At 38.7% G+C, this 23267-nt stretch overlaps 1 protein-coding gene across 1 annotated transcript in view; it reads left to right on the top strand.

Moving 5' to 3' along the window:
- Positions 1 to 23267, top strand: part of LOC135207214 (HEAT repeat-containing protein 1-like) — a 333967-nt gene that overhangs the window by 194895 nt on the left and 115805 nt on the right. The window contains exons 12-21 of the mRNA XM_064238825.1: positions 634 to 816; positions 1100 to 1257; positions 3441 to 3567; positions 8420 to 8603; positions 9476 to 9672; positions 10946 to 11124; positions 11424 to 11612; positions 11739 to 11897; positions 12630 to 12796; positions 22560 to 22683. Of these exons, the coding sequence (XP_064094895.1) occupies positions 634 to 816; positions 1100 to 1257; positions 3441 to 3567; positions 8420 to 8603; positions 9476 to 9672; positions 10946 to 11124; positions 11424 to 11612; positions 11739 to 11897; positions 12630 to 12796; positions 22560 to 22683 (1667 nt within the window). The remainder of the gene's footprint in view (positions 1 to 633; positions 817 to 1099; positions 1258 to 3440; positions 3568 to 8419; positions 8604 to 9475; positions 9673 to 10945; positions 11125 to 11423; positions 11613 to 11738; positions 11898 to 12629; positions 12797 to 22559; positions 22684 to 23267) is intronic.

The following is a 23267-nucleotide window of genomic DNA, read 5'->3' as shown; positions in this document are numbered from 1 at the left end:
CTCCTCCATATGTTTATAGATTTTTTTTCAGAACTTGTAGAGGCAGCAGGCTCTGTAAATTTCTTATGTAATTTGTTATGGGCTTTCACTTTTGGTTTACTCATTGCTCCACTTGTCAATTGGGTAGGTGTGCTGTAATTCCTCTGGTGTTTATATGAAAAATTGTCCTTGTCTTGGTTCCATAATGTTCTGTTTTTTCTTTTAACAAGGTAAAGTTTATTTTTTATATAAACTCATTACTTTTACACTAAGTGCCACCTCTTCATCCATGGTGCCATTTGAGGACCGTAAGGAAGTAGGTATACTGTACTTCCACTATCAGCCTGGAGTGGTAATTCTTTCTTATCATGGAACCTTTGGGATTAAAGAAATAAATTTTCCTTCGTACCACACTTGCCAAATCTACAGATTCCTTAAACTAACACTCATATACTATAGCTCATTATGCTGTTTAATTTCTTTTACTTATATGCATGGGGTGATCGTTAGCAAAATGTATTGTAGGTTGTATTATGATCAGATTGTATTGACTGTTAAACAATCATTTACTGGGTTTTATTCAACATTTAGTAGAATTTGCATTTACAAAAGTTAATTATTTTAAATTGTATATGGATGCCATCTTTTTTCCAGCTGATTCTCATGTTATGAGAGGTAATGTTTTGGAAACACCTGAAAGCACAGAGGAAGTTCGTCGCAGCGTGCCGCACATTATAGAGTTTGCTTTGATGCTGAGCACTGAATTTAGTGTTCTCCATCAGGTTAATGCTTGTTATAAGCTTTTGGAATACATCAGTAAATTACCTGAGGATATTGGTGAGTTATCACAACTGTTGGATTAATGTTATAACTCATGAGCTAATATTACTGTACTTTTATGAATGTAAGATAGGTAATTTACCATTCAGGGTGAAATTTTTGTTCATTTGAATTGTGTTAATATCCTTTCTCTATGATTTCCAAAGAATACTCAAATACTCATGTGAATATTTTCTTTTGCAATTTATCACTTGATATGCTGTATGAACAACATTAAAACTCTAGCAGTGAGGGTTCAGGATCTCATGGAAAGCATACAAATTTAATATTTCTATTGCAGAAAGTCTCGTGCAGAAACAGAAAGTGGGAAAAGTTAAAAAGAAACCTTTGGACATAATAAATTGGGAATCTCACTCTACAAAGCAGTATATCAACTTCAAGTACATAAGCATAGCTCTTTTGTCACACCTTTTGTCATCAGAGAAGTTTGTGGGAAAGGTATGTTTTAGTACAGTACACGCATCTCTTGTTACAGAAATAGTCATATTTTGTGATTACTCTTGTGAATGAATTCCCATTTTGATAGGTTTCTTTGATATGGAGCAGGTAAAATTTGAGATTATATAAATACAAGTTGTAGGTTAGATGAGGCTAAGCATTAATTTAAGGCTTCTCAAGGGATATAGTGTTGGCTTTGTAAATAAAAGTTAAAAAACAAAATCAACATCCAAGGAGTTACCCTTATTGTCCTGCCTTGGGCTTCAAAAGACAGACCAGTTAAAGTCAAGAATTTTGTTATTGTTGATCTAGCCATGGTTGGTACTGTGATGCCATATTGATGGACTCAGGGCAGAAAGGCTCTTTATTCTGCCTAAAGTTAATACCCAGAGGATTATGATTCACCCTTCTACCACAGTGACAGGTTGGCCAATCTTCCACCACTGCTTGCCTGGTCTGAGAAAGAAAACATCCACCAAGGATTCCCATGCCATTTTGTCACAGTTGGGTTTAAGGAAACATTTAATAGATTGAAATTCAGATAAGGATTTAAGAGGAAAATAGTAGAGCATGAAGTAAAGAGAGAACAATGAGGATATGTGCACAAGTTAAACTGCCAGTTGAGGTCACAGCCTTGCCAAAAGGGAAGGTAATGTTGAGCGGTATCATCCCTTCCATCATAAGGTAAAATTATATACTGAGAGCGATAAGGTATCAAATCAATGAATTGTTAATGAAACTTATAAATAGTTGAAAAGTTAGAAAAGGAGCCAATAGCCAAAGGGAAGCAAGAACTCATAATCCAGTAGTCTAGCATTGGCTCAGCACCTGTAGGGATACCGTGATCAGAAGAAATTTCATAATTTTGCTCAGGTGAGAGAAATTTATTGAACCAAGTATTTGCAGAGATTTTAATACTCTATAGTACTTAACTTTCCTCTGCAGCTAGATAAGACATCTCAGCTACAAGACACCACAAAAGAAAAAGTCTTGGAGCTAACACATGCATGTTTACCGAAGCACAGACCTAAGAGTTAAGGTGGAGGACTGGCCAGCCTCTGCCGCTGTTGCCACATCCGTGGAAGAAGGGTGAATTATAATCTTCCAGGTGGTTTCCCTAGTCAGATTAAAGAGCCTTCCTGCTATGAGTCTGTTTATACTCCATTGCTATACCAGCCTCATTATTAAATTACTCTGGAAATTTTGTAATAAATACAGATTAATATGCATTATTATCGAAAATATAAGATGTGATAATGTCCTCAAATAGACATTAAAATATGTAATGTCTTTTCTTTTGCATCACTCTTATCTTTCTTGTGCTTTATCCTACATAAATCTCCATTCATCTGCAGCCTTCCTTCTCGCAGTTCTTATACTTGTGAAAGCCATCATCATCCCCCTTTTCATCATTATCTTCTACAAATGGCTTCACTAATTTTGTATATGGTATTCCTAACTCTATCTTGCCATCTGACTCCTAATATCTTTTCTTAAAGCTTATTCTCAAATCAACAAAATCATTTGGATATAGTTTTACTGTTTTACAGTTATTCATGTCCATTTAGCAACAGATTCTGCTTGACTTATGTATGCTAGTAATCAATCATTGACTAAATTCCAACTCAAGAATACCTGTATAAGGTATCAGTTTTCCTAAATATTTGTAAATTGCAGTCTCACTAATCCTTTCTCTACCTAATTAATGATTTTGAAATTGATTTTTTGTGACCTTAGCAAAATATATTTTTCTTTGCCTTGTCCTTGCACATTTTATTCTGTCGTTTTTGTAGAAGTGTATTGTATTAAAGTAATTCCTTATATTATCAAGTTCTATTTTATTGGCTGTATTCATGATTTTTGAAAAATTATTCTTAATAGTTTGTCATTAGTAATGGATTTATTGGTTATTCTCTCATAGCTTATTGTCTCAATCAAAGGAATTTTGTAGTTTTGATTTTAATATACAATTAATTTAACTGTTTTGATATGTATGAAATGTGAATTGGTACTGTATTAGTCTTATTGTTTGGTAGCAAAGTATGCACCTCTCCATTTGGAAAAAAATTATTTCCCTACATTTTTACTGCCAATTGTTATCACATTAAATGTCTAGTGTTCTGGCCAACTAAAGATTCTTATTCCATTTGTGGACTGTATCCAAATATATAAACTGATTTCAGGTGTTAGAAGGATCGGAGGGTATGGAAGAAGAACTGCGTGACACTTACCAGCTCCTTCTAGAGAAGACGATGTCCTATCTTCGCACTGTTACTGATTCTTGTGAAAGGAACAAGGATAAGCCTAGTGGTATTTATGTTGATCTGGAGTTTTTTGTTACTTGATACAAGGTTGAGGAACAGTGGCAGAAGTTGGTAGCATAATTTTATATCATCGCAGACCCATTCATTACAAAATAATCCTTAACTGTGCAGGACAAATTCTGGGGAACAAAGCAATAAGTTCCAAAAACAGTAGTGTGACTGCAAATGCTTAGCCATCTCTAATATTTGACGGGAACATTCTTTGAGTGTAAATGTGTTACCTCTCCATTTTTTTTTTCTTACCATTAGTTCATTTCCATGAGCAATGCTTCAAGTTGTGGTGTTATTGGTGTTTAGCATGTCTTTGCTACCTGCTGGACTTTGTGAGCAGCACTGGTGCTTTTTTCAGTAATTTTTCTTGTACTATGTACTTGGAATTTCTCTTATTTGTTAATGAGTTTATGACACACGAAACTTACAAGTATACCCTGCTTTCCTGCAAATGAAATTTTTTTCAAAATGTTACTGTTACTCATAATTATGAGAAAAATGTTTTATTATTTTCCACCTCTTAAGTTTCTTTACTACCGACTTTACTTCAGAATGCCATGAATTTATTTATTAGAATGGTCACCCCTTTTTCAGCTTCTGGTATGTCAATAAAATTATCCTTTACATGTCTGCTATTCATGACTTCACAAAAATGCTCTGCCCAGAGTTATTTTTCATGTGGTATTAGTACTGATCCATCCTTCCTTTTGACAAGTATTTGCCTCTTTTTTCACACTTGTTGATATTTCATTAATAACTCTATGAGCAGTGCTGCCACCAACACCAGTCCCAGAAAACATGGCTTTGTTAACATAATCAGCCCATTTATCAAATTATTTTCACTATCTTTTCTTGGTACTCATTTAACCCTCTTACGCCGGAGCAGTAAATAAAAAATTGTCTCCCGTATGCCGGAGGGGTTTCGGAGTGAGCGCGGAAGCGGAAAAAATATTTTGTTCAAAAAATCACAGCGCGCTTAGTTTTCAAGATTAAGAGTTCATTTTTGGCTCCTTTTTTTGTCATTGCCTGAAGTTTAGTATGCAACCATCAGAAATGGAAAAAATTATCATTATCATATATAAATAATGCGATATATGATAGCGCAAAAACGAAATTTCATATATAATTGTATTCAAATCGCGCTGTGCGCAAAACGGTTAAAGGTAACAAGTTACTTTTTTTTCGTTGTAATGTACACTAAATTGCGATCATTTTGGTATATAACACATTGTAAAACGATAAAAGCAACACAGAGAAAATATTATCACAAAATAATGCATGAATTCGTAACGCGCGGACGTAAACAAATATTTTTTTCAAAAATTCACCATAAATCTAAATATTGTCCTAGAGACTTCCAATTTCTTTCAAAATGAAGAAAAATGATTGAATATTACTATACTGTAAGAGTATTAGCTTACAATTGCAGTTTTCAACCATATCTGACGAGTTAAAGTTGACCAAATGTCAATTTTTTTTATATATATATTTTTTATATGCAATTATTTCAGAAATAAGAAAAGCTACAACCTTCAAATATTTTTCGTTTTATTCTAGATGAAATTGCGCACATTTTCATATATAAAAAAACTATGAAATGCCTAATATGAAATGGAGCAAATATTCTGAGAATGGGACGTACGCATTTCAGAGATTTGTGGCGGAGAATCCGCGCGTGGAGGGAAGGAAAGATTTTTTTAAAATTCACCATAAATCTAAATATTTTGCTAGAGACTTCGAATTTGTTTCAAGATGAAGATAAATGACTGAAGAGTTTTAAAATAAAAAAATATTTTAGCTTACAATTGCGTTTTTTCGACCCATTTCGGTAGAGTCAAAGTTGACCGAACGTGGTTTTTTTTCTATTTATCGTGATTTATATGCAAATATTTCAAAAATGAGGAAAGCTACAACCTTCTATCACTTTTTGTTGTATTCTACATGAAATTGCGCACATTTTCATATATAAAACTTTATGTAACGGCTAATTTAAAATGGTGCAAACATTACCACAATCGCACGTATGATTTTTTTCGGAAGAGTTACCGCGCGGACGTAAAGAAAATGTTATTTTTTTCATAAATTCACCATAAATCGAAATATTGTGCTAGAGACTTCCAATTTGTTGCAAAATGAATGTAAATGCTTGAATATTACTAGAATATAAGCGTTTTAGCTTACAATTGCGTTTTTCGACCATTTCGGTAGAGTCAAAGTTGACCGAAGGTTGAAATTTTGGCAATTATCGTTATTTATATGAAAATATCTCAAAACTGATAAAACCTACAATCATGGGTTGTTTTTAGTTGTATTGTGCATGAAATTGCACACATTTCCATATATAAAACTTTATTTAACGGCTAATTTTAAAATGGTGCAAACATTACCACAATCGCATGTATGATTTTATTTTTTTCGGAAGAGTTACCGCGCGGACGTAAGGAAAAAGTTTTTTCATAAATTCACCATAAATCGAAATATTGTGCTAGAGACTTCCAATTAGTTGCAAAATTAAGGTAAATGATTGAATATTACTTAAATATAAGAGTTTTAGCTTACAATTGCGTTTTTCGACCATTGCGGTAAAGTCAAAGTTGACCGAAGGTTGAAATTTTGGCAATTATCGTTATTTATATGAAAATATCTCAAAACTGATAAAAGCTACAATCATGAGTATTTTATTGATGTATTTTGCATAAAAATGCGCACATTTTCATATATAATACTTCATGTAACGGCTAATTTACAATGGTACAAAAATTATGTCAAAGTGACGAAATAATTTCCGAGACGTGTCACAGATACTTTTTAGTGCGGCAAGAAAGAAATTCGCGCTTGCGCGCCTGCGTAACGATTGTAAACAAAACAACACCTTGATCCGTGAACTCCCAGCATCCCCCAAGGCGCGTGATTCAAAAGTTTTCGGCTGGTAGGCCTATAAGTATTTTTCTGCGAATTTAAAAAAAAACTTTTGTAAGTCGACGTAAAATACGTCCAGTCGGCACACGAGAGACCAAAAATGTTGACGTAAAATACGTCCAGTCGGCGTAAGAGGGTTAACTTCTTTGGTTAGACTCTGAGCATTTAGTCTGTTCTACTCTGTACTATTCTTCCTCTCCTCCCTGAAAAGTCTTCTGCATGTACCTTTTACTTTTGTGTACTCATAATTGTATCCCAGGTCTAGACCAGCATGCAGTGTTTCATAGTTAAGGTACTCATTTTCCACAGACTGATAAAGATTCATGTTGGAAAACCAGTCCTCAGTGATTGTCTGCTCCTCCTTAGATTTGATTTCAAAAACTGGAAACTTATTTTAAATTAAATTCAAAAACCTCTAGGTGTTCATTTCCAGCAAACTTTATTATGTTAAACCTACTCATTCTACCATTTTTTGTTTTCCTCTTGATTAGTGGGTATGTGATGTGTTTGGTTTAGACTTTTGTCATTGGAAGATGTCCCAATATATTTAGGGATGCCCTTGTGTTTGAAAAGAGTACCTCCTATTGCCAAATTGTTTGCTGCAGAAAGCTGATAAATTGCACACTTTTTTCATTTGCAGTATCTCCCAGGTCTTCCTTGCCCATTGCATCTTGTATATTTTATTTATATCTATCAGTTTTTCTTAGATTTATTTTGATTTCATATATGACATGCTAATTCATGAATGATTTTAATTTTGTTTATATGTTAGCAGTAATTTAAAACAATTCCTCTAACAATAATTATGCTATTATTTTTTCAAGCAATGTGATAAAATGCCATTACCAAACTAGAACTACTTTCTTGGCTAAAATCTGTGAGAAAAAAGCTGAATCTGCTGGACCAGTGCCCTGTAGATTTAACCAAAGCAAACCAAACATGTTGAGTCCCTAGGTTGTCAAAATCTCCCTCAAAATAGTGTAGTAGATTGTGTTTACTTTAGGTATAGAGTGAGGTAATAGCCTGAGATTAATCCAATGGACAGTTTGTTAAGACATATCCTAATCTTTCATGGCTTATATATACATGTCCTTTATCACCAGTCATCTGAAATATTAGAAATTTCTAGTTTATGATTTGTGCAAATTTTATAAAACTGAAAGTACAGTACTTTTTATTTATGTATTTTCCCTACCACAAAAATATCATTCCATAGACTAACAGAAATATTGCATCATAATTTTGCACTGTACTTTGAATAAATATCAGCTGTACCATACACAACCTTACAATACTCCCAGCCTTGCTCTACAGTATTGACTGGTGTTAAGCACTCATTTCACTCCTTATATTCCATGAGACATCTGGCATTGAGGGAAGTTTTACTCGAATTCACTGCTATATAACTCCGTAAGGTGATGGGCAGCTGTCTTTTGAGCTTTATTCCACTACAGACTAATTGGTCATGGGATTGGCCTATGTTTTGGAGGTTCTTTTATTGCAAATCTCTCTTGTAATAGAGTTCTGGCAGCAACATCATCTTTTTAGTTTCAGCTGCTTTGTCCTCTTTCTTAAATAGTGGTTCAGGCTGTTTCATGATGAATGGGTTTGTGATAAATTAAGTTTTTACAATAAAACAATTATGTCAAGAAAGTAGTTTCATGTATAAACCATTCGTCATAAACTGTAGCATCCACCTCCCTTTCCTGCCATCTCAGATGGAGGAAGTTGGCACAGTGTGTAGTAAGAAGTTAAAAATATATATATGTTGGCTAAGCATGTGCAGTGAAACTGTTTTGACAACTTTTTGCTTTGTGTACCAGGATGCATCCCTCACAGTTACTTAAACTTATTTTCTAACGAATGGATATGTATAAAAATGTTTTATTTTTTAAAATTTTAATAATGCTAGTTTTTCTTGGTTGCAGGTAAGGTGTGGTTATCTCTTCAAAGGAAAATTGTTGATGTTTTAGATGGAATTATATCAGTGCTACCTCCAAACTTGTTGCTCCAAGTTGTTGATGGACTTTTAGAATCCCCCATTCCTCTTGTTCGATGCAGAGCCACAGAGCTACTGTGTTCAAAGCTACAACCTAGCTCTACATTCTTCAGGTGAGTTTTTAGGTGTATTATGGATTCTAAGGGACTGGAAATTTTCCTTAATCAGTCAATTCTACTTTCTTTAGGCTAGATTTTTTGTTTATTTTTCATTCTGAACAACTGAGAAATTTTCGCAAATAAGCTTTTAAGTAAGGCTTTTTTTTATGAACAAACCGTAAATTAACCGTAAATTGTTAAATTTACTATATGATTCCCTTCAGTTCTCTTAAAAATGTGAGAGTTTCAATAGATGTTAAGAGGTACTCTTTAAGTGCATGCATTATATTGATATTTAGATAACAAAGTTTATATTAGATTTCCAGAAAATTAAATGGTAACTAGTTTTATTGATTTATTATAATCAACATTTGTAGCCTTATGTTTAGATTAATTGGTTAGCTCACCTATAAGGGCCAACAGTTTCAAGCGTTGGTACTTAGATTACATTTCAAGAACAGCAGTGAGTCAAAAGGTGCAATGTGAACTTTATTTTGTAGTAACATAATGTGCAGAGGTATTTTGTATGCTTCAGAAATCAGCCTCAGACTTTTGCTGGAGCATTTGTGTTGTTTGTCTTGAGGTGTTTAAATATTACCAGAACCTTTTACTTCATTGAAAAGCATGACTGTTTTGACTTTTATTGTAGGTTATATGTTCTTATGTCCATGCTTTTGTTTCAACTGTTAAGAAATATTGAGTTTTCTTATTTTGCTCTTCTTTATATTTACTTTTGGAACTGAGTTTTTCTTTTTGATGCTTGAGACCTCATGTAAACATCAATTGTATCTGGATGTTGACTCTCTCTTATTGAACTTAATTAACAGATAGGAACTGCAAGAGCTAATGCTGATTTTGAAATCCTTATTATTTCTCTCACTTTACAGCAAAGAAGATTTACTGGATTTGCTTCCATTTGTTGACATTTTGAGAAAAGTAGGAGCAGATGATCAAGAGCCAATTGAGAATCGACAGGTTGGGATTTATGCTCTGCAACTTCTCACTAAACACTTGGCACCGCATGTTAAGATTGGTGCTATTGAACCTGTTATGTCAACTGCTGTTCAACTAGTTTGCAGTCAAGGTAAGTGTAAAAGTATCTGGGCTTTAACCAACGGTTATATTTTTCTACTACCTGAAGGCTTCTCATGCTTCATTTTGCAAATAGGTTCAGAGGGAAGTACAAACATTTGCTTCACAAATATGCACATAGAAAGCAGTGAGGTACCTCCAATGCTCTTTGAGTGTAGAGTAATTCAAATAGATTTTAGTGCTGCTTTCAATTTAGTAAATCACAAGGCACTTATTTATAAACTTAAAAATCTTGTCATAGGGGGATATGTTTTAGGTTTACTTCAAGATTTCTTTATAGGCATGCAGCAGTAGGTTGCTGTTGATGGGTTCTTCAGTGAACCAATACCTATCATGTTCATAGTTACACAGGGTAGTGTTCTTAGTCCATTGATATGTCGATGGGACTACTGAACAAATTTAGGATGCATTTTTAAAGCCTTTACTTTATGCATCGTAGACATGGGCACTTGGAAGTGGAAAATTTGAAGTGTAACAAGGACTGTAAGTCATGGTTTGAGCATGGTGGGACTGCAGTAGACCCCCTTATTCGCAGGGTATGCGTACCAGACATCTCGGCGAATAGCCAAAATCCATGAATACTTGAAACCTACCTAAAATTGCTTAGAACTGCTGATTTTGATAGTTACAAATACCCCCCCAAAAAAATTGAAAATGCTTATACCCGAGTGTTTTAATAGTTTTAGCACAAAAAGTGCATTTAGTCATGAAAATAATATGAAAATACAGTAATTTGTGAATGTTTCTCTGAAAAATACCGCAAATAGGCGAAAATTCCGCTAATAATGGGTATATACGGTCAATAGAAAAATCCGCAAGTAGGTGAGTCTGGGAATTCAAGGGGCTTTGTGTATATTACAAATAAGTAATTTTCTAGTAGGCGTGATAAGTTTATGGAAATTAGACTGTTGTAAGATTGAGATGATATGAACAGTTATGAAAAGAGTTGAGTAGTATTTAGTCATAGATTTAGATATAGGGGACAAAGATGGAATAGATGAAAGGCTAAAAGTAAGGAATGAGGGAAGAAAGTCATAAGATGGAAGATAGCAAAGAGTCTGTGTTTCATGTCTATTCTGTAAACAGAAAATGTACCACAAACCTGTTAATGATGAGGATGGAGGTTTCTATTGTATTTGTAAATTTAAACTTACTAGTATTTTTTCACACTTGAGGTGTTGTTTCTTTAATTCCATGTCAAGTGATATCCATATTTTGTTTAGAATATTGATAGTCTTCACAGTATTTTCACCTCTTTGCTCTAGGTACTCCGATGAAGGTTGTAACTCAAGCATTGCTACTGATAGCAGAGGCTGTTGGATCCCTGAAGGCTCATGCTGTAAACCATCTTGGATCCTTAATGCCTGTGATTGCCAGACTTCTTGTTAAGTGTGACACAGAATCAGATCATCTTGCTTTGGCAGCAGCTACAGCAACTCATAAGGTTAGTTTTGTGACTGCCCTCTGCAGATATTGCTTTCTACTGTAGTATTTCTTGAAATTATGAATGCATTCTTTACAACATATATCACGAAGTGTACTGTGCTGTTTCTATATGCAGTCGTAATTGAGGTTTTCAACTAAATTTTGTTATAATACTACTGTAATCATTTTTATTGTAATATTTTCCTTGGCAAACCTTTATCACAGTCATTTTTTAACTGTTGCATTCCATAGAATTGATTTTGTAAAATTGGAAATATTTATCACAGTTCTTTATCATTTACTAAAATTAATTTTCAGATAATTGAAAACATGGCACAGTTCTTGTCTCCACATCTAGAAACACTTATTTGTTCCATATGTCATCTTTGTGCCTTGAAAGATGAAGCTTTCATTCAAGAATCCCGGTTAGGTCTGAGGTTAGCTGCTATGCGAGATAGTCTACCACAGCGTATCGAACCAAGACTTATGATACCCAAATTTGCTGCAGTGAGTAGTATTTGTTATTTACTGCTGTATTTCTAAAATATTGGTATGAAGGATATGGTTTTGGTAAACTAGTTTTATGTGAATTGCTTTTATTTTGTGTACTTTCATCAGCTTTTTTCTCAACAGGCCTACAAGACTTTGTCAGGTGATGAAATTCCTGCTCTACAACCATTGATGATTATGGTGGAAACACTTATAACCAAAGCAGAAAGTAAGGTTGTGGTTGCCCAAAAACCTGCTTTCATTGACTTATTTACTCAAGCATTAGACCTTCGCACTCAAAAGGTAAGAGGTTTTTAAATTACTGTACTACCACTAGGGTACAAATTAAGTCAGTAGTTTACATATTTTATAAACAAACATGGGTGAATTATTGTGAGCACTTACATATATATATTTTTCCTCTCTTTCCTCTCTTGAACATTGTCAGTAGTAGCTGACATAAATACATATCATACATTTGAAGAAACTTTTTTTCCAGAAAAGCATGAGTAGTTACAAATTCACTTGCAACTTGAAAGTTATGATTTCATGTTTATGTATTTTAGCATGCTATTTCCACACTATTCTTATATTATCACAATGAAAGTTTTAGAAATGATGCACAAATACGAGTAATCTGACTGTAGAAATAGTTATTAGATTTATGTCCTCTTGCAATGGCAGCAAGTATAGATAACTGTTAAAGAATTTAATTTATATTATATATTATTTTTGTTTCTCTGTTAATGTATTTTTTGAAAATTTATTTGGAGAAGAATGAAAAATTCCTTCACTTTTTCATTTGTCTTAACAACTGTGATGAGAAGAGGCAGTGTATGACTCACGAAGTATTGTGTTGAAGAATAGCCTTGTGTTGAAAATGAAATTGACTAGTAAAGAATACATATAGTAAAGAAAAGAAAAAAAAGATGAAAAACATAAAAGACTAAGATTTCTTGTTCATCACATGAATATTGATAAATTTATTTTCTTTTAAAGATTCTTATGGGAAGAAATAACCTCTTAAAATTTCAGGGTGATCATCAAAGCATTGATGCTGTGGAGGCGAATGTTTGTTCAGCCTTAGCCAAACTGCTTTTGCGTTTGAATGAACATGACAACGTTGCTGTTTTTGCTAACTTGCAGTCCTGGGCTTCAGATGTTGTGGATATTAAACCTTCCAGACTCATAACATTTTATAGGTATGTTTTGGACTTCTTTTCTATATTTGGTGCTAAATGAATCTTGATGACCGTTGTACAAACAACAGTATTTCTGTTACTGTAAGTTTGATCTCTGAAACAGGCAAAAGATTTGATTTTAGTTAATATTTCAGCTATAAAATTACAGGTATTTGCACATTTATAAGAAATACAAACTATTGTTGTAACAATAGTCATCATTGCTTGAGATTAATTTGAGACCTGCGACTCAGAGGAAGCTAATTAAACTTAAGCCCTTGATGCTGAAGACTTGGCTATCTCTAAAGAGGCCCACCAGCTAAAGGCCACAGTGTGATTTCATTTAGGTGGAAGATTGTTTCATAACTATAGAGCAGCCATATGAGGAAATAAACAATGGTGCATCTTTTTCACAAGATCAGGATGATGCATCCTTAAGTTAGCTGGATTTATGAGATCTTTTAAAAAACTCCAAAAGAAAGCATTATCTGCCAAATTCAAATTCAGAAGCATCTCCAGTAGAGCTAACCCTGGCAACCAACCATGTGGTGTAGCTCCCATTGGCTACTGCTGTCTTGTACATCATCACTATTGGCTACCACTGTCTTATACATCATCGCTAACATAAGGGCCCAGGGTAAAAGGACATGGAAACAGCAAAGGATATGACAAGCTTACCAAAAGAAAACTGGAAGGCTTACAGTCAGGTTTTCTGGTAAGGGGTAGAGGGAAGTAAATGCATCACTCATCCACTGACAGTTTGTCTGCCTTTGGGGATTGTCTCCTGAGATACTGGAAACCACAGCTGGTGGTCAGAAAGGAGCAGTGGGTTATAGAGATGGTCAGTCATTTATACTTTCATTTCAAGACAAACAACTTTTTTCATCACAATTGCACTCAGTAGACTGAAAGATTTCAGCTGTTATGCCTAGAAGTTCCAGACTTTGGATGAAAAGATGAAATTTAATCAGTTGCAGAAACAAGCAATAACTGTATGTATGTGCCAGACAGATTACCTGGATTGAAGTCATCTGTTTGTAGTGCCAAAGACAGCTGGAGGATGAAGACTGGAGTTAGTGTGGTGACTCAACAGGGTCAGAAATCCAATATTACTCCTGGCTTCAAGGATGCGTAATCCCATGTCCTTATTCACCCTGCGTTGAGGAAATACCTTCTCTCCATTTGAGAAGAGAAATTATTTTAGTTTTAAAACCTATGCCAACTTTGTAGATACTTATGATGACTTATTAACTTGGAGAAGTTAAAACTAGTACCTTCAACATGGGTTATGTAACAGTAGAATCATCAGCATAGAAGAAGAAATGGTTCACTGACAAGGGGACAGCATCAGGTGGTCGTAATCCTTGATTCAGTGGTTTTGACTCTGACCAGATCTTTTGGCCAAGTTGTAGCAATCCCTGATAGGTAACCTTGTCCTTAGAAAATATGGTACAACACATTTGCCTTAGGTTGTGGTGCATGGGAGATAAATATTGTTACTGATGGATTGAGTCAAGGGTGGGACACACCTCTTGGATCATCAAGTGACAGAAACTTGGAATTTAGAGGACAAGGGACAGGACATCAAGGAGTTGCAAGTCATCTAAGGTATTCAAGCATTCTCTTTTCTTGTGATGACCAACTTGGTGATAACATACTTAAGAGATTAGGACCACATAATCTGAGCCTCTGTATCTGGTTGTGGTGGACTTCATGTAAATGTAGGTACATGAGGTCAGTATAGTTTCAAGGTTTGTCCCTGGAGGGCCCAGTGTGATAACAAACAGTATCAGCAGAGAAAGTAGGTCCTGTTATTAGGTTGCTAAATTTAGAGATGTGCAAGGCTCCCTAGTATCTAGGGGCACACTATTTGTAGATCTATTCACAAGCCTGAACCTCAGACTTCCCCATGCTCTATTCTACCTAGCAGCCTGAAGGACAGACAATATTGCATTCTTGAATGACCTATTTTATGCCTTTTCCTTGTTCACTCTCATCAGATAGGTGTTAGAGAAGTTCAACAATTTAATATCATAGACAACTTTGATCCCCCCTTGGCTTCACCAGGAGTGGGTTGCTTGTCTGAGTGGTTTCATTGGTACGTATACTTTGATAGGGATCACCCTGCTTGCCCTCCAGCATGATCTCTTGTCCAACATTGAGATCGGGGAGTATGATTAATCCCAGTTACTCTAATTACACCAAGAGAGAGTTGCTCAGGCCATGGAAAATGATCCTGCTAACAAAGACATGATGATGTGGAAACTCTCTGTAGTTTCTGATGCATTGACAGAGCCATGAAAGCTATCAAGCCTGAGCCAATAAAGTCATACTGGAAAAACTTAGGCTATGTTTTATTGACTTCACTTAATTTGCCATTGAACCGGTTTAAGAAATATTGAAAGAAATGACAACTATGGCAAAGAATTAGGTCAGCAAGGTTTTCAAGATATGGATCTTGGGGAAATTCCAAATTTAATTGCTGGTCCAAACAGATGCTATGCCAGGTAACTGAGAAGAAACCTAACAATAACAAGATACGTTTACTTTAGACTTTTTATACAGTGCCGCTCACAAGTAATTTTCCCCGTAAGTTTATGTATTCCTAGGACCTGAATTTATAGTGTGCAAATAGGTGTGCAATAGGGGTAAGGACACTACTTTACAAATATATATATATATATATATATATATATATATATATATATATATATATATATACACATATATATATATATATATACATATATATATATATATATATACATATATATATATATATATATATACACACACACACACACACACACACACACACACACACACACACACACACACACACACACACACACACACACACAATGTAGTAACACATTGCAGGTGCATGATGTGAATTCTCTCCTGTCTACCTTTTCTCCTTTATCTCCCTGTGTATAAATAATGCTGTTCTGCACAGTACTACTGTAAAAATGGTGTAGTATTGTACTGTACTATATTTGTATAATTTGGTAAATAATCAGCTGTTTGTGTTAAATATTGGTAAAGTTTACTGCCAACTGTATAATGTACAGTAGTAATAAGACAGTTCAGCTCCAGAAGAAATAACTCCCAGAGAGGGACTGAAGCCCGTGAGAAGCTAGATAAATTGATATCTAACCACTCAGACCCTGAGTGACGTACAATGATATATGGGAGAATCATTGTATAGGGAAACAAAGAGAAACTTTGACTGTCCAATAACAAACCAACACACCAGGGTTTGTTATCGCTCCGAACTCCCCCTTGCCAAGGCGTGTAGCATGTGCTACTGAAAAGAGGGTTTGATATTTGTATACCAAGCGAACAACACTATCAGTATGACTACCTTACTCACCTTAATCAGACTAGTCCAGCGAATGACATGTCTATTCCTTAACCCACCCGAAGGAATAAGGAAAGGTACAAGAGACAGAGAGAGACCAGCCAACTCACTCATTCTCTCATCCACACAATCATCTTAGGTAAGATACAAAAGTGCCCTGTTAAGGGCAACTATGAATTACACAACCTCTTGGGCTGCCACCACAGGACCCAGGGAAAACGTGTCCGCAGATCTGTGGGCAGCATCCTTAAAATAGAAAGAGGTGAACATGGACTGGCGTAACCAAATACCAGCGCTCAGCACTCTCTATACAGCCAAGTTCTTTTTGAAAGCCAGAGGGGGACCAATACCCTTAACATCATGCACGCTAGCCTGCGCAGACGTGGTGGCGGAATCATCAAGAGTCAAGTATGCCTATCTGATGGCTTCCCATATCAAAAAAAAAAAAAAAAAAGATAGTATTCTTCGACACCTTTTTATTTGTACGTCCTGTGCTAACAAAAAATCTGCGGCAGCCTGGTCTAAGGTGCCGTGCCCTTTATGATAGTATCCCAGGGCCCAGACGGGACACAACAAAAGCTCTTGAGCATCACCACCCACAGTCATTCAGTGATGGAATGGAAAATGAAGTGAACCTATCATCGTGCACAGAGGGATTTTGGGTCTTGGCCATGAATTCTGGGACAATTTCGAAGGACACCGACCCTCAACCCCTGGTGTGCTTCACATCATAGCTCAGACTGTGGAGCTTTCCAACCCTCTTCGAAGATGCCAAAGGCAGGAGGAAATCTGTCTTTGAGCGTCAAGTTCCTGTCAGATGAGAGACACAAAGGCTCACATGGACCCTTAGTGAAGCTCCTGAGGACCAAGGAAACATCCCACGTCAGAGGCTTGAGCTCCCTAGAACTCGACTGCTCAAACCCCTTAACTAGCAAGGAAAGTTCCCAGGATGAGGAGATGTCTATACCTCTAAGGCGTAACACTAACTCAGGACCACCCTGTAGCCACTTATGGCAGAAACAAACAAACATTTCTCATCTCTAAGGAAGGTTAAAAAGTCTGTTGTTAGCTGAATAGAGGTTGCAAGTGGAGAAAAAACCCCGTTTACGACACCAATCACAGTAGATCACCCATAACCTTGGTAAACCACAGAGGTTGACCTTCTAAGACTGCTGGACATATGCCCTACTGTTCTCTGAGAAAAGCCTCTCTCTTGGAGGAGATACTTGATAGCCTCCAGCTGTGAAGAGACGGATTCTACTGACTGGTGGAACCTTTCCGCATGCGGCTGACACAGGAGATGCCACCAAGGGGTAATTTCCCACGGAACATCCGACAACAACGACAGCAGATCTGGAAACCAGCCACAGAGGGGCTGCCAAAGTCATCCTGAGACCCTACGAACTCATCAGTCTGTTCAGAACCTGACGGATCAAACAAAATGGAGGGAATGCATACACCTCCAGGTTGTCCCAGAGATGTTGTAACGCATTCTCTGCTAACGCCAAAGGATCTGGAACCACTGAACAGAATATCTCCACTTTTGTGTTGAAGCGAGTTGCAAAAAGATCCAGCATAGTTCTCCCCCAAACCAGGAAGAGCTTGTCTGCTACTACTTGAAGGGACCACTCTGTGCCTAGGATCTGGTCCCAATGGCTGGGTTTGTCTGCGACCACATTCCATTTGCCTGGGATATACCTGGCTGAGAGCTCTACTGAATAGCAGACCACCCACTGGTAAACCTCGATGGTCAAGGCATGAAGTTGACGTGAAACCAGATCTCCCTGCTTGTTCACATAGGCGACCACCGTGGTGTTGTCCGACATGAGAACATCAGAATGACTCGACTTTCTCCTGAACCTCCTTCACACCCAGGAAGGCTGCCTTTAACTAGCAGATGCTGAAATGCTGCTGTTTGTCCTCCAAACTCCAAACGCCTGAAGCAATGAGGCCACCTAAATGAGCCCCTAACCTGCGAGGGAGGCATTTGAAAACAGAAGGAAGTCCGGTGGTAGAGAATGCAGAAGGACACCTTTTAAAAGATTTCAGTCGTACAACTGCCAACGAAGGTTTTCTCTTACTTCCAAAGACAGAGGAACCTCTAACAGTGTGAGTCCCCACTGGAGACCAGAATTCCCCCAGTCTCCATTGTAGAGACCGAAGATGAAGACACCCATGAAGGACCAGCTTCTCCAGGGGAGACAAAACTCCTAGAAGAACCTGCCACTGATGAGCTGACTGATATGGTTTCGAGAGGAAGTCACGTGCCACTATTGCAACTTCTCTAATCTCTGATCCAACAGAAAAACTCTTGCAACCGCCGTATCAATGACCATGCCCAGGTAGAGAATACTTGACTAGGTACAAGGTTTGACTCTTCGTGGTTAACCACAATGCCCAGTTCCAGACAAAACCGAAGTAGACGATTTCTGTCCTGCAGCAGCTTTTCCCTGGAACCTGCCAAAACCAACCAATCGTCGAGGTACCTCAGCAAACGGATCCCCTGAGCATGGGCCCAACTTGATTGGAGAGAGAAGACCCTTGTGAACACTTGAGCGGCTGTGATCAGCCTGAAGCACAGAACTTTGAACTCGAAGACCTTGTCCCTGAGAGAAAAGCGAATGAACTCCCTGAACACTGGAGGACTAGGGATCTGGAAGTGTGCGTCCCTCAAGCCATCGACAGCATGAAGTCGCCTTCCCTCACAGCTGCCAACACTAAACGCGGGTCTCTATCTTGAACCGTGTCTTCCTGATGAAGTGATTCAAGGTGGATAAATCAATCACAGGTCTCCAACCTCCCGACTCCTTAGGCACCAAGATGTGACTGTAAAACCCCGGAGATGGACGCACCACTTCCTCTATCGCATCCTTGTCCAGCATCATCTGCATTTCTCCCGAAGAGCCAAGAACCTCAGAGATCTGGAGGATATGCCCTTTGAGCTGCGGCTTGTTTGAGAGAGGAGGAAGGAAGCCAAATGGCAGTAGGTACCCTACCATAAGGGCATCTATCACCCACTTCACGCCCCACAACTCAGCCACTTGGCCCAATGGCCCGCCAAGCACCCCCCCACCCGTGGCACAGGATAGGGAGAGGCGGCAACCTACTGACGGCCCCTTTACCTCCAGGCAACGATCTTCGTGACTGCTGCTGGGCAGGGGAAGGAGGATGAGCTGGATGCCTCAGAGGACGAGACCCTGACTTAGACACAATCTCGTGCACCAAGTTCTTGGTGTCGGCCCGGCGCTGGTCTATCGCATTCTCCAACTTAGTCAGAGGGAACAAAAATTGTGACTCCAACAGATCCCCATTTCTCGACACCAGCAAGAAGTCAGGGTCAGCTGATCTTTCCTTCCTGGATAAAGCCGCATCTCTTCTAATCAGGAGAAGGTTAGCCCATAAAATAACACTGAGGTAAGCCATATACGAAATCGTCTTGCCTCCGGACTGCAACAAACTGGCAAGAGAGGACGCAGTCACCAACCCGTCTGCAACATGGAGGCTCCCATAGATTCCAACGCTGAGGTGTCATGTGGAGACAACGATGGAGCCACCGACTTCACCTGCTCCAAAGTCCATCCCAGCTTCAGACAAATGACGTCCGGGTTAAGGTGACATGACATCAAAAAAGGCAGAGTTCGTAGCATAGCACTTCTTGTGCCTCGTGAGAGGTGGAGGTAGCAGCTTGGGAGAGCCTTGAAGCGAAGCAAACCGTCCCAATCTGAAATATAGAGGCGTTAACCTTATGCAAGACCGACTGGACGTGCCCCGATGAGGGAAGTTGAAACGAAGGCTTGGGATCCTGTGTAGCTCCCAGCAAGGCTTCCAAGCATAAAGGAGTGTAAGACAACCGAGCCTGAGTCCTACTCTCCAAATTGTTGAAACCACAAAAGAGATCAGTGACTTCTGAAAAAGGAAGACAAAACTTGTCTCCCTCCTCCTGCTTCGGCAACAGAGACCAGCGACTAGAAGGGTGTGCAGTCCATCTAAAACCCCTTCCTCGTTCAAAATAACGGAAGAACCAGCAGCCAAACAGCCCAAAACACCAACTAACCTGTGTGGGTTGGACCCAAGTGCCGACTCCCGGGACGAACCAATCACAACACCAGGAACATCACTACACTCCACCAACAGATGACTCCTTAACATGGCCACGAATGGGCACGGGCGTTGTAGACGTACCTGGGCATGAACTGGGAATGAATCTCAAACACTCGAGAACGAATGAGAATCCCTCAGAGTCGAACTCCTGGAAGAACCAGGGAGATGGGCAGGCAAAGACTCCTGTCGCACCTTTCCGAGCTCACAACCTTCGACCTCTTGACAGGAGCCTTGAGATCCTTATGGCGACGGATAGACCCTGGAGAAGAAGAAGTGGGAGCACCTGTAACATGTGCACGGACAGGGGAGGTTGCAACACGCTCGTGATTCAATGCAGAGGGTGAAGCAGCCACTATAGATTGCACAAGAGAAGATACAATAACACTCTCCAAAACACCAACATTCTCAGGAACGCAGGCGTGTTGCTCCTCACTCACAGGCGAGGAGAGGGCACAGTCCTTAGCCTTCCAATGCTTGATACGCCGACGCGGCGGAGATGGGGGAAAAGGAGAGGAAGACAGCACTGGCTTTTACATGACCTCTTCGCAGGAGGCGGGGGACAATGCAACACACTTGCTTCCAGTCCTCCCAGCCGACATGGCAGCCATCTCAACTTCCAAAATAAAGTCCAATCTCTTAAGAACCGCCTGGCATAAAGCCACAGACAGATCAGCAAGAGAAGGCTCCAACGACATGGAAGGGAGACGCAGCGTACTGGATGGAAGATATGACATCACGGCAGCGAACAATGATGACACAGATGAGCGAGGCAGCACAGTGGAGGCGACTGAGAATGACATCGTCGATGGAAGTGACGTCATACGCGGTGATTATGTCACGGCTTCCCCTTAATCTGAATGGGAAGCAGACGCCACTGTTGGAGGGATACAAAATGGCTGACCCCATGACGTCACTATCTGGGCTGATGCTACGGCTTCCCTCTTGACTCGAAGAAGCGGCAACTGTCACTGGCGGAGCAATACAATATGGCTGACCTTGGCTACCCACGAAGACGAGAGCAGGAGGAGGGGGAGGGTAGGGAACATCCATGAAAAGCGACAGCAAACCCTCCAAGGACGGAGAACCCCATTGCCCCATGGTCTTCTAAAGCGCCGCCATCTTGGACGCCTCCGACTCTGTAAAAGAAAAAAAAAAAAAAAAAAAAAGACAATGAAAAAAAACCTCCTCCTTCTCGGGAATCAAATTAACTCCCAAAGAAGGAGGGGCGAAATACAAAAAACAGCCTGAGAGCCTCCCGAAACTTCCAACGACAAATCATAGAAGAAAAGGAGGGCCAAGGCACCACACTACTATGGGGTGTGATCGTATCAGGAAACGAAGCATCAGGAAGAAGGAAGAAATCCTACGTTGCTCCCTCTTGCTATAAAACAACTTCCACTGCTCCTAGGCCACGCATGGCATTCTGTACAAGGCTTTGTTAATGTATAAACATAGAGCGACACCTACTGCAAGTGATGTTGGGGGGGGGGTTGCAGCCGAAGCCAAAAACCTAAAACACGAAGAACCTGGAGTTCTGTGGCCCACACAATGACGAAGCCGAGAAGGAGCAGAAGCAGCCATAATAACAGCACACACACACACACACACACACACACACACACACACACACACACACACACACACACACACACACTAAACACAATCGAAACAGGCAATGAACCGGGTAAAGGCCAAGAGAGGTCAATGTTATGACCTTTCGCCCAGGTGGTTAAGAAAAGACAGATGCTGTGGCGTAGGTGCGTGGTCCTTGACCATTCTTCACCCGACATACGCATGCGTTGCCAGATCTCACAAGATTTCTCGCTCTCATCTCCGTTTTAACCGGATCCAGCTAGGCGCTAGAAATTATCCTGTTGTTAAGACCGAAGGTTTGTTCGCATATGAACAAATGACATTTACACCACATTTTTTCTTTTCAGATGTGATTTCATTCATTGCAAGTTGGATCAGTATCCATGGTTTTAATAATTAGAGCCATATTATATCAAAGGAAAATTGTAATGTTATTGTAAATTAAGAGCTGGGCATTTTAGTTTTTATCAAGAATGATGTGGATGTAAATACTTGTTGCAAAGCTATCTTTCAAAGAGTGGAGTGTCACAAAATAGTAACTTCTAAAGTATGCAAGTTTAATATTCAACAGAGTATGAATTCATGTTCTAATTGAAATTCAGTGATCTAAAAACAAGCAGATTATTTTGGTGGCATGTATATCAGTGTAATGTCAAGCTGAAAAGGGCACGAGTGTCTTCTGTGCTGTATGTTGCCAGATATGTACATCATTGAAAATTTTATTTACAGGTTCGCAAATCACCTCGCTGAAACTCTGAAGGTACTTTTCATCAAGGCCAAATTAGCTGATAACTTATTCGGTCAGGCCGCCTCAGTTCTGGAGAGAAACAACTCGGTTAATAGCCTGAATACAGTAAGTTCTCTAATATTTATTCTGATAAGAATGTTAATCTGTTTCATTTATAAAGGCATATTCTAAGCTGGTTCGATTATTAAAAGGTGTAGGTGAGTTGGGAGAGTACCTACCACTTGCATGGTTGTACCATCACTTTTCTTTCTCTGCTTTCAGGTCAGCACATCAATGCTGCTCCTGTCACAAAACTGAACTTTTGGTTGCTTGAACCATCAACATTTAGAATTTTCTCTCATTTTGTGTGTATTTCAGGTGTCTGTTCATTTTCTAACATGGATCAGGAGTTTTCCAGAAACTTCATTGTAAGCAGTATGCATCTTCAAAGCAGAAGAGGGTCAAGAAGGCTTGGTCAGCCTTTTTAACAGTAACACCCTTCCTTAAGAGTTCTTGAAGTTTGAGGACTATAACTATATCAAATTCCATCTAGCTTTGCAGCTAAGCCCCACCCACTGCACACCAGTGATTGGCTAGCTCTCGAAGGGGGAATGATGTTACTGTAGTTAACAATCCAAATGGTTGCCAGTACAGATTTGATTCCGTCTGGTAATGTTGAGTTTTGTGCATGAATCACGACACTACATAGA

This window comes from Macrobrachium nipponense, chromosome 32 (assembly GCF_015104395.2).
Source record: "Macrobrachium nipponense isolate FS-2020 chromosome 32, ASM1510439v2, whole genome shotgun sequence".
Classification (NCBI taxonomy): domain Eukaryota; kingdom Metazoa; phylum Arthropoda; class Malacostraca; order Decapoda; family Palaemonidae; genus Macrobrachium; species Macrobrachium nipponense.
The sequence above is the reverse complement of the archived record's forward strand: the minus strand, read 5'-3'. Positions and strand labels throughout refer to the sequence as shown.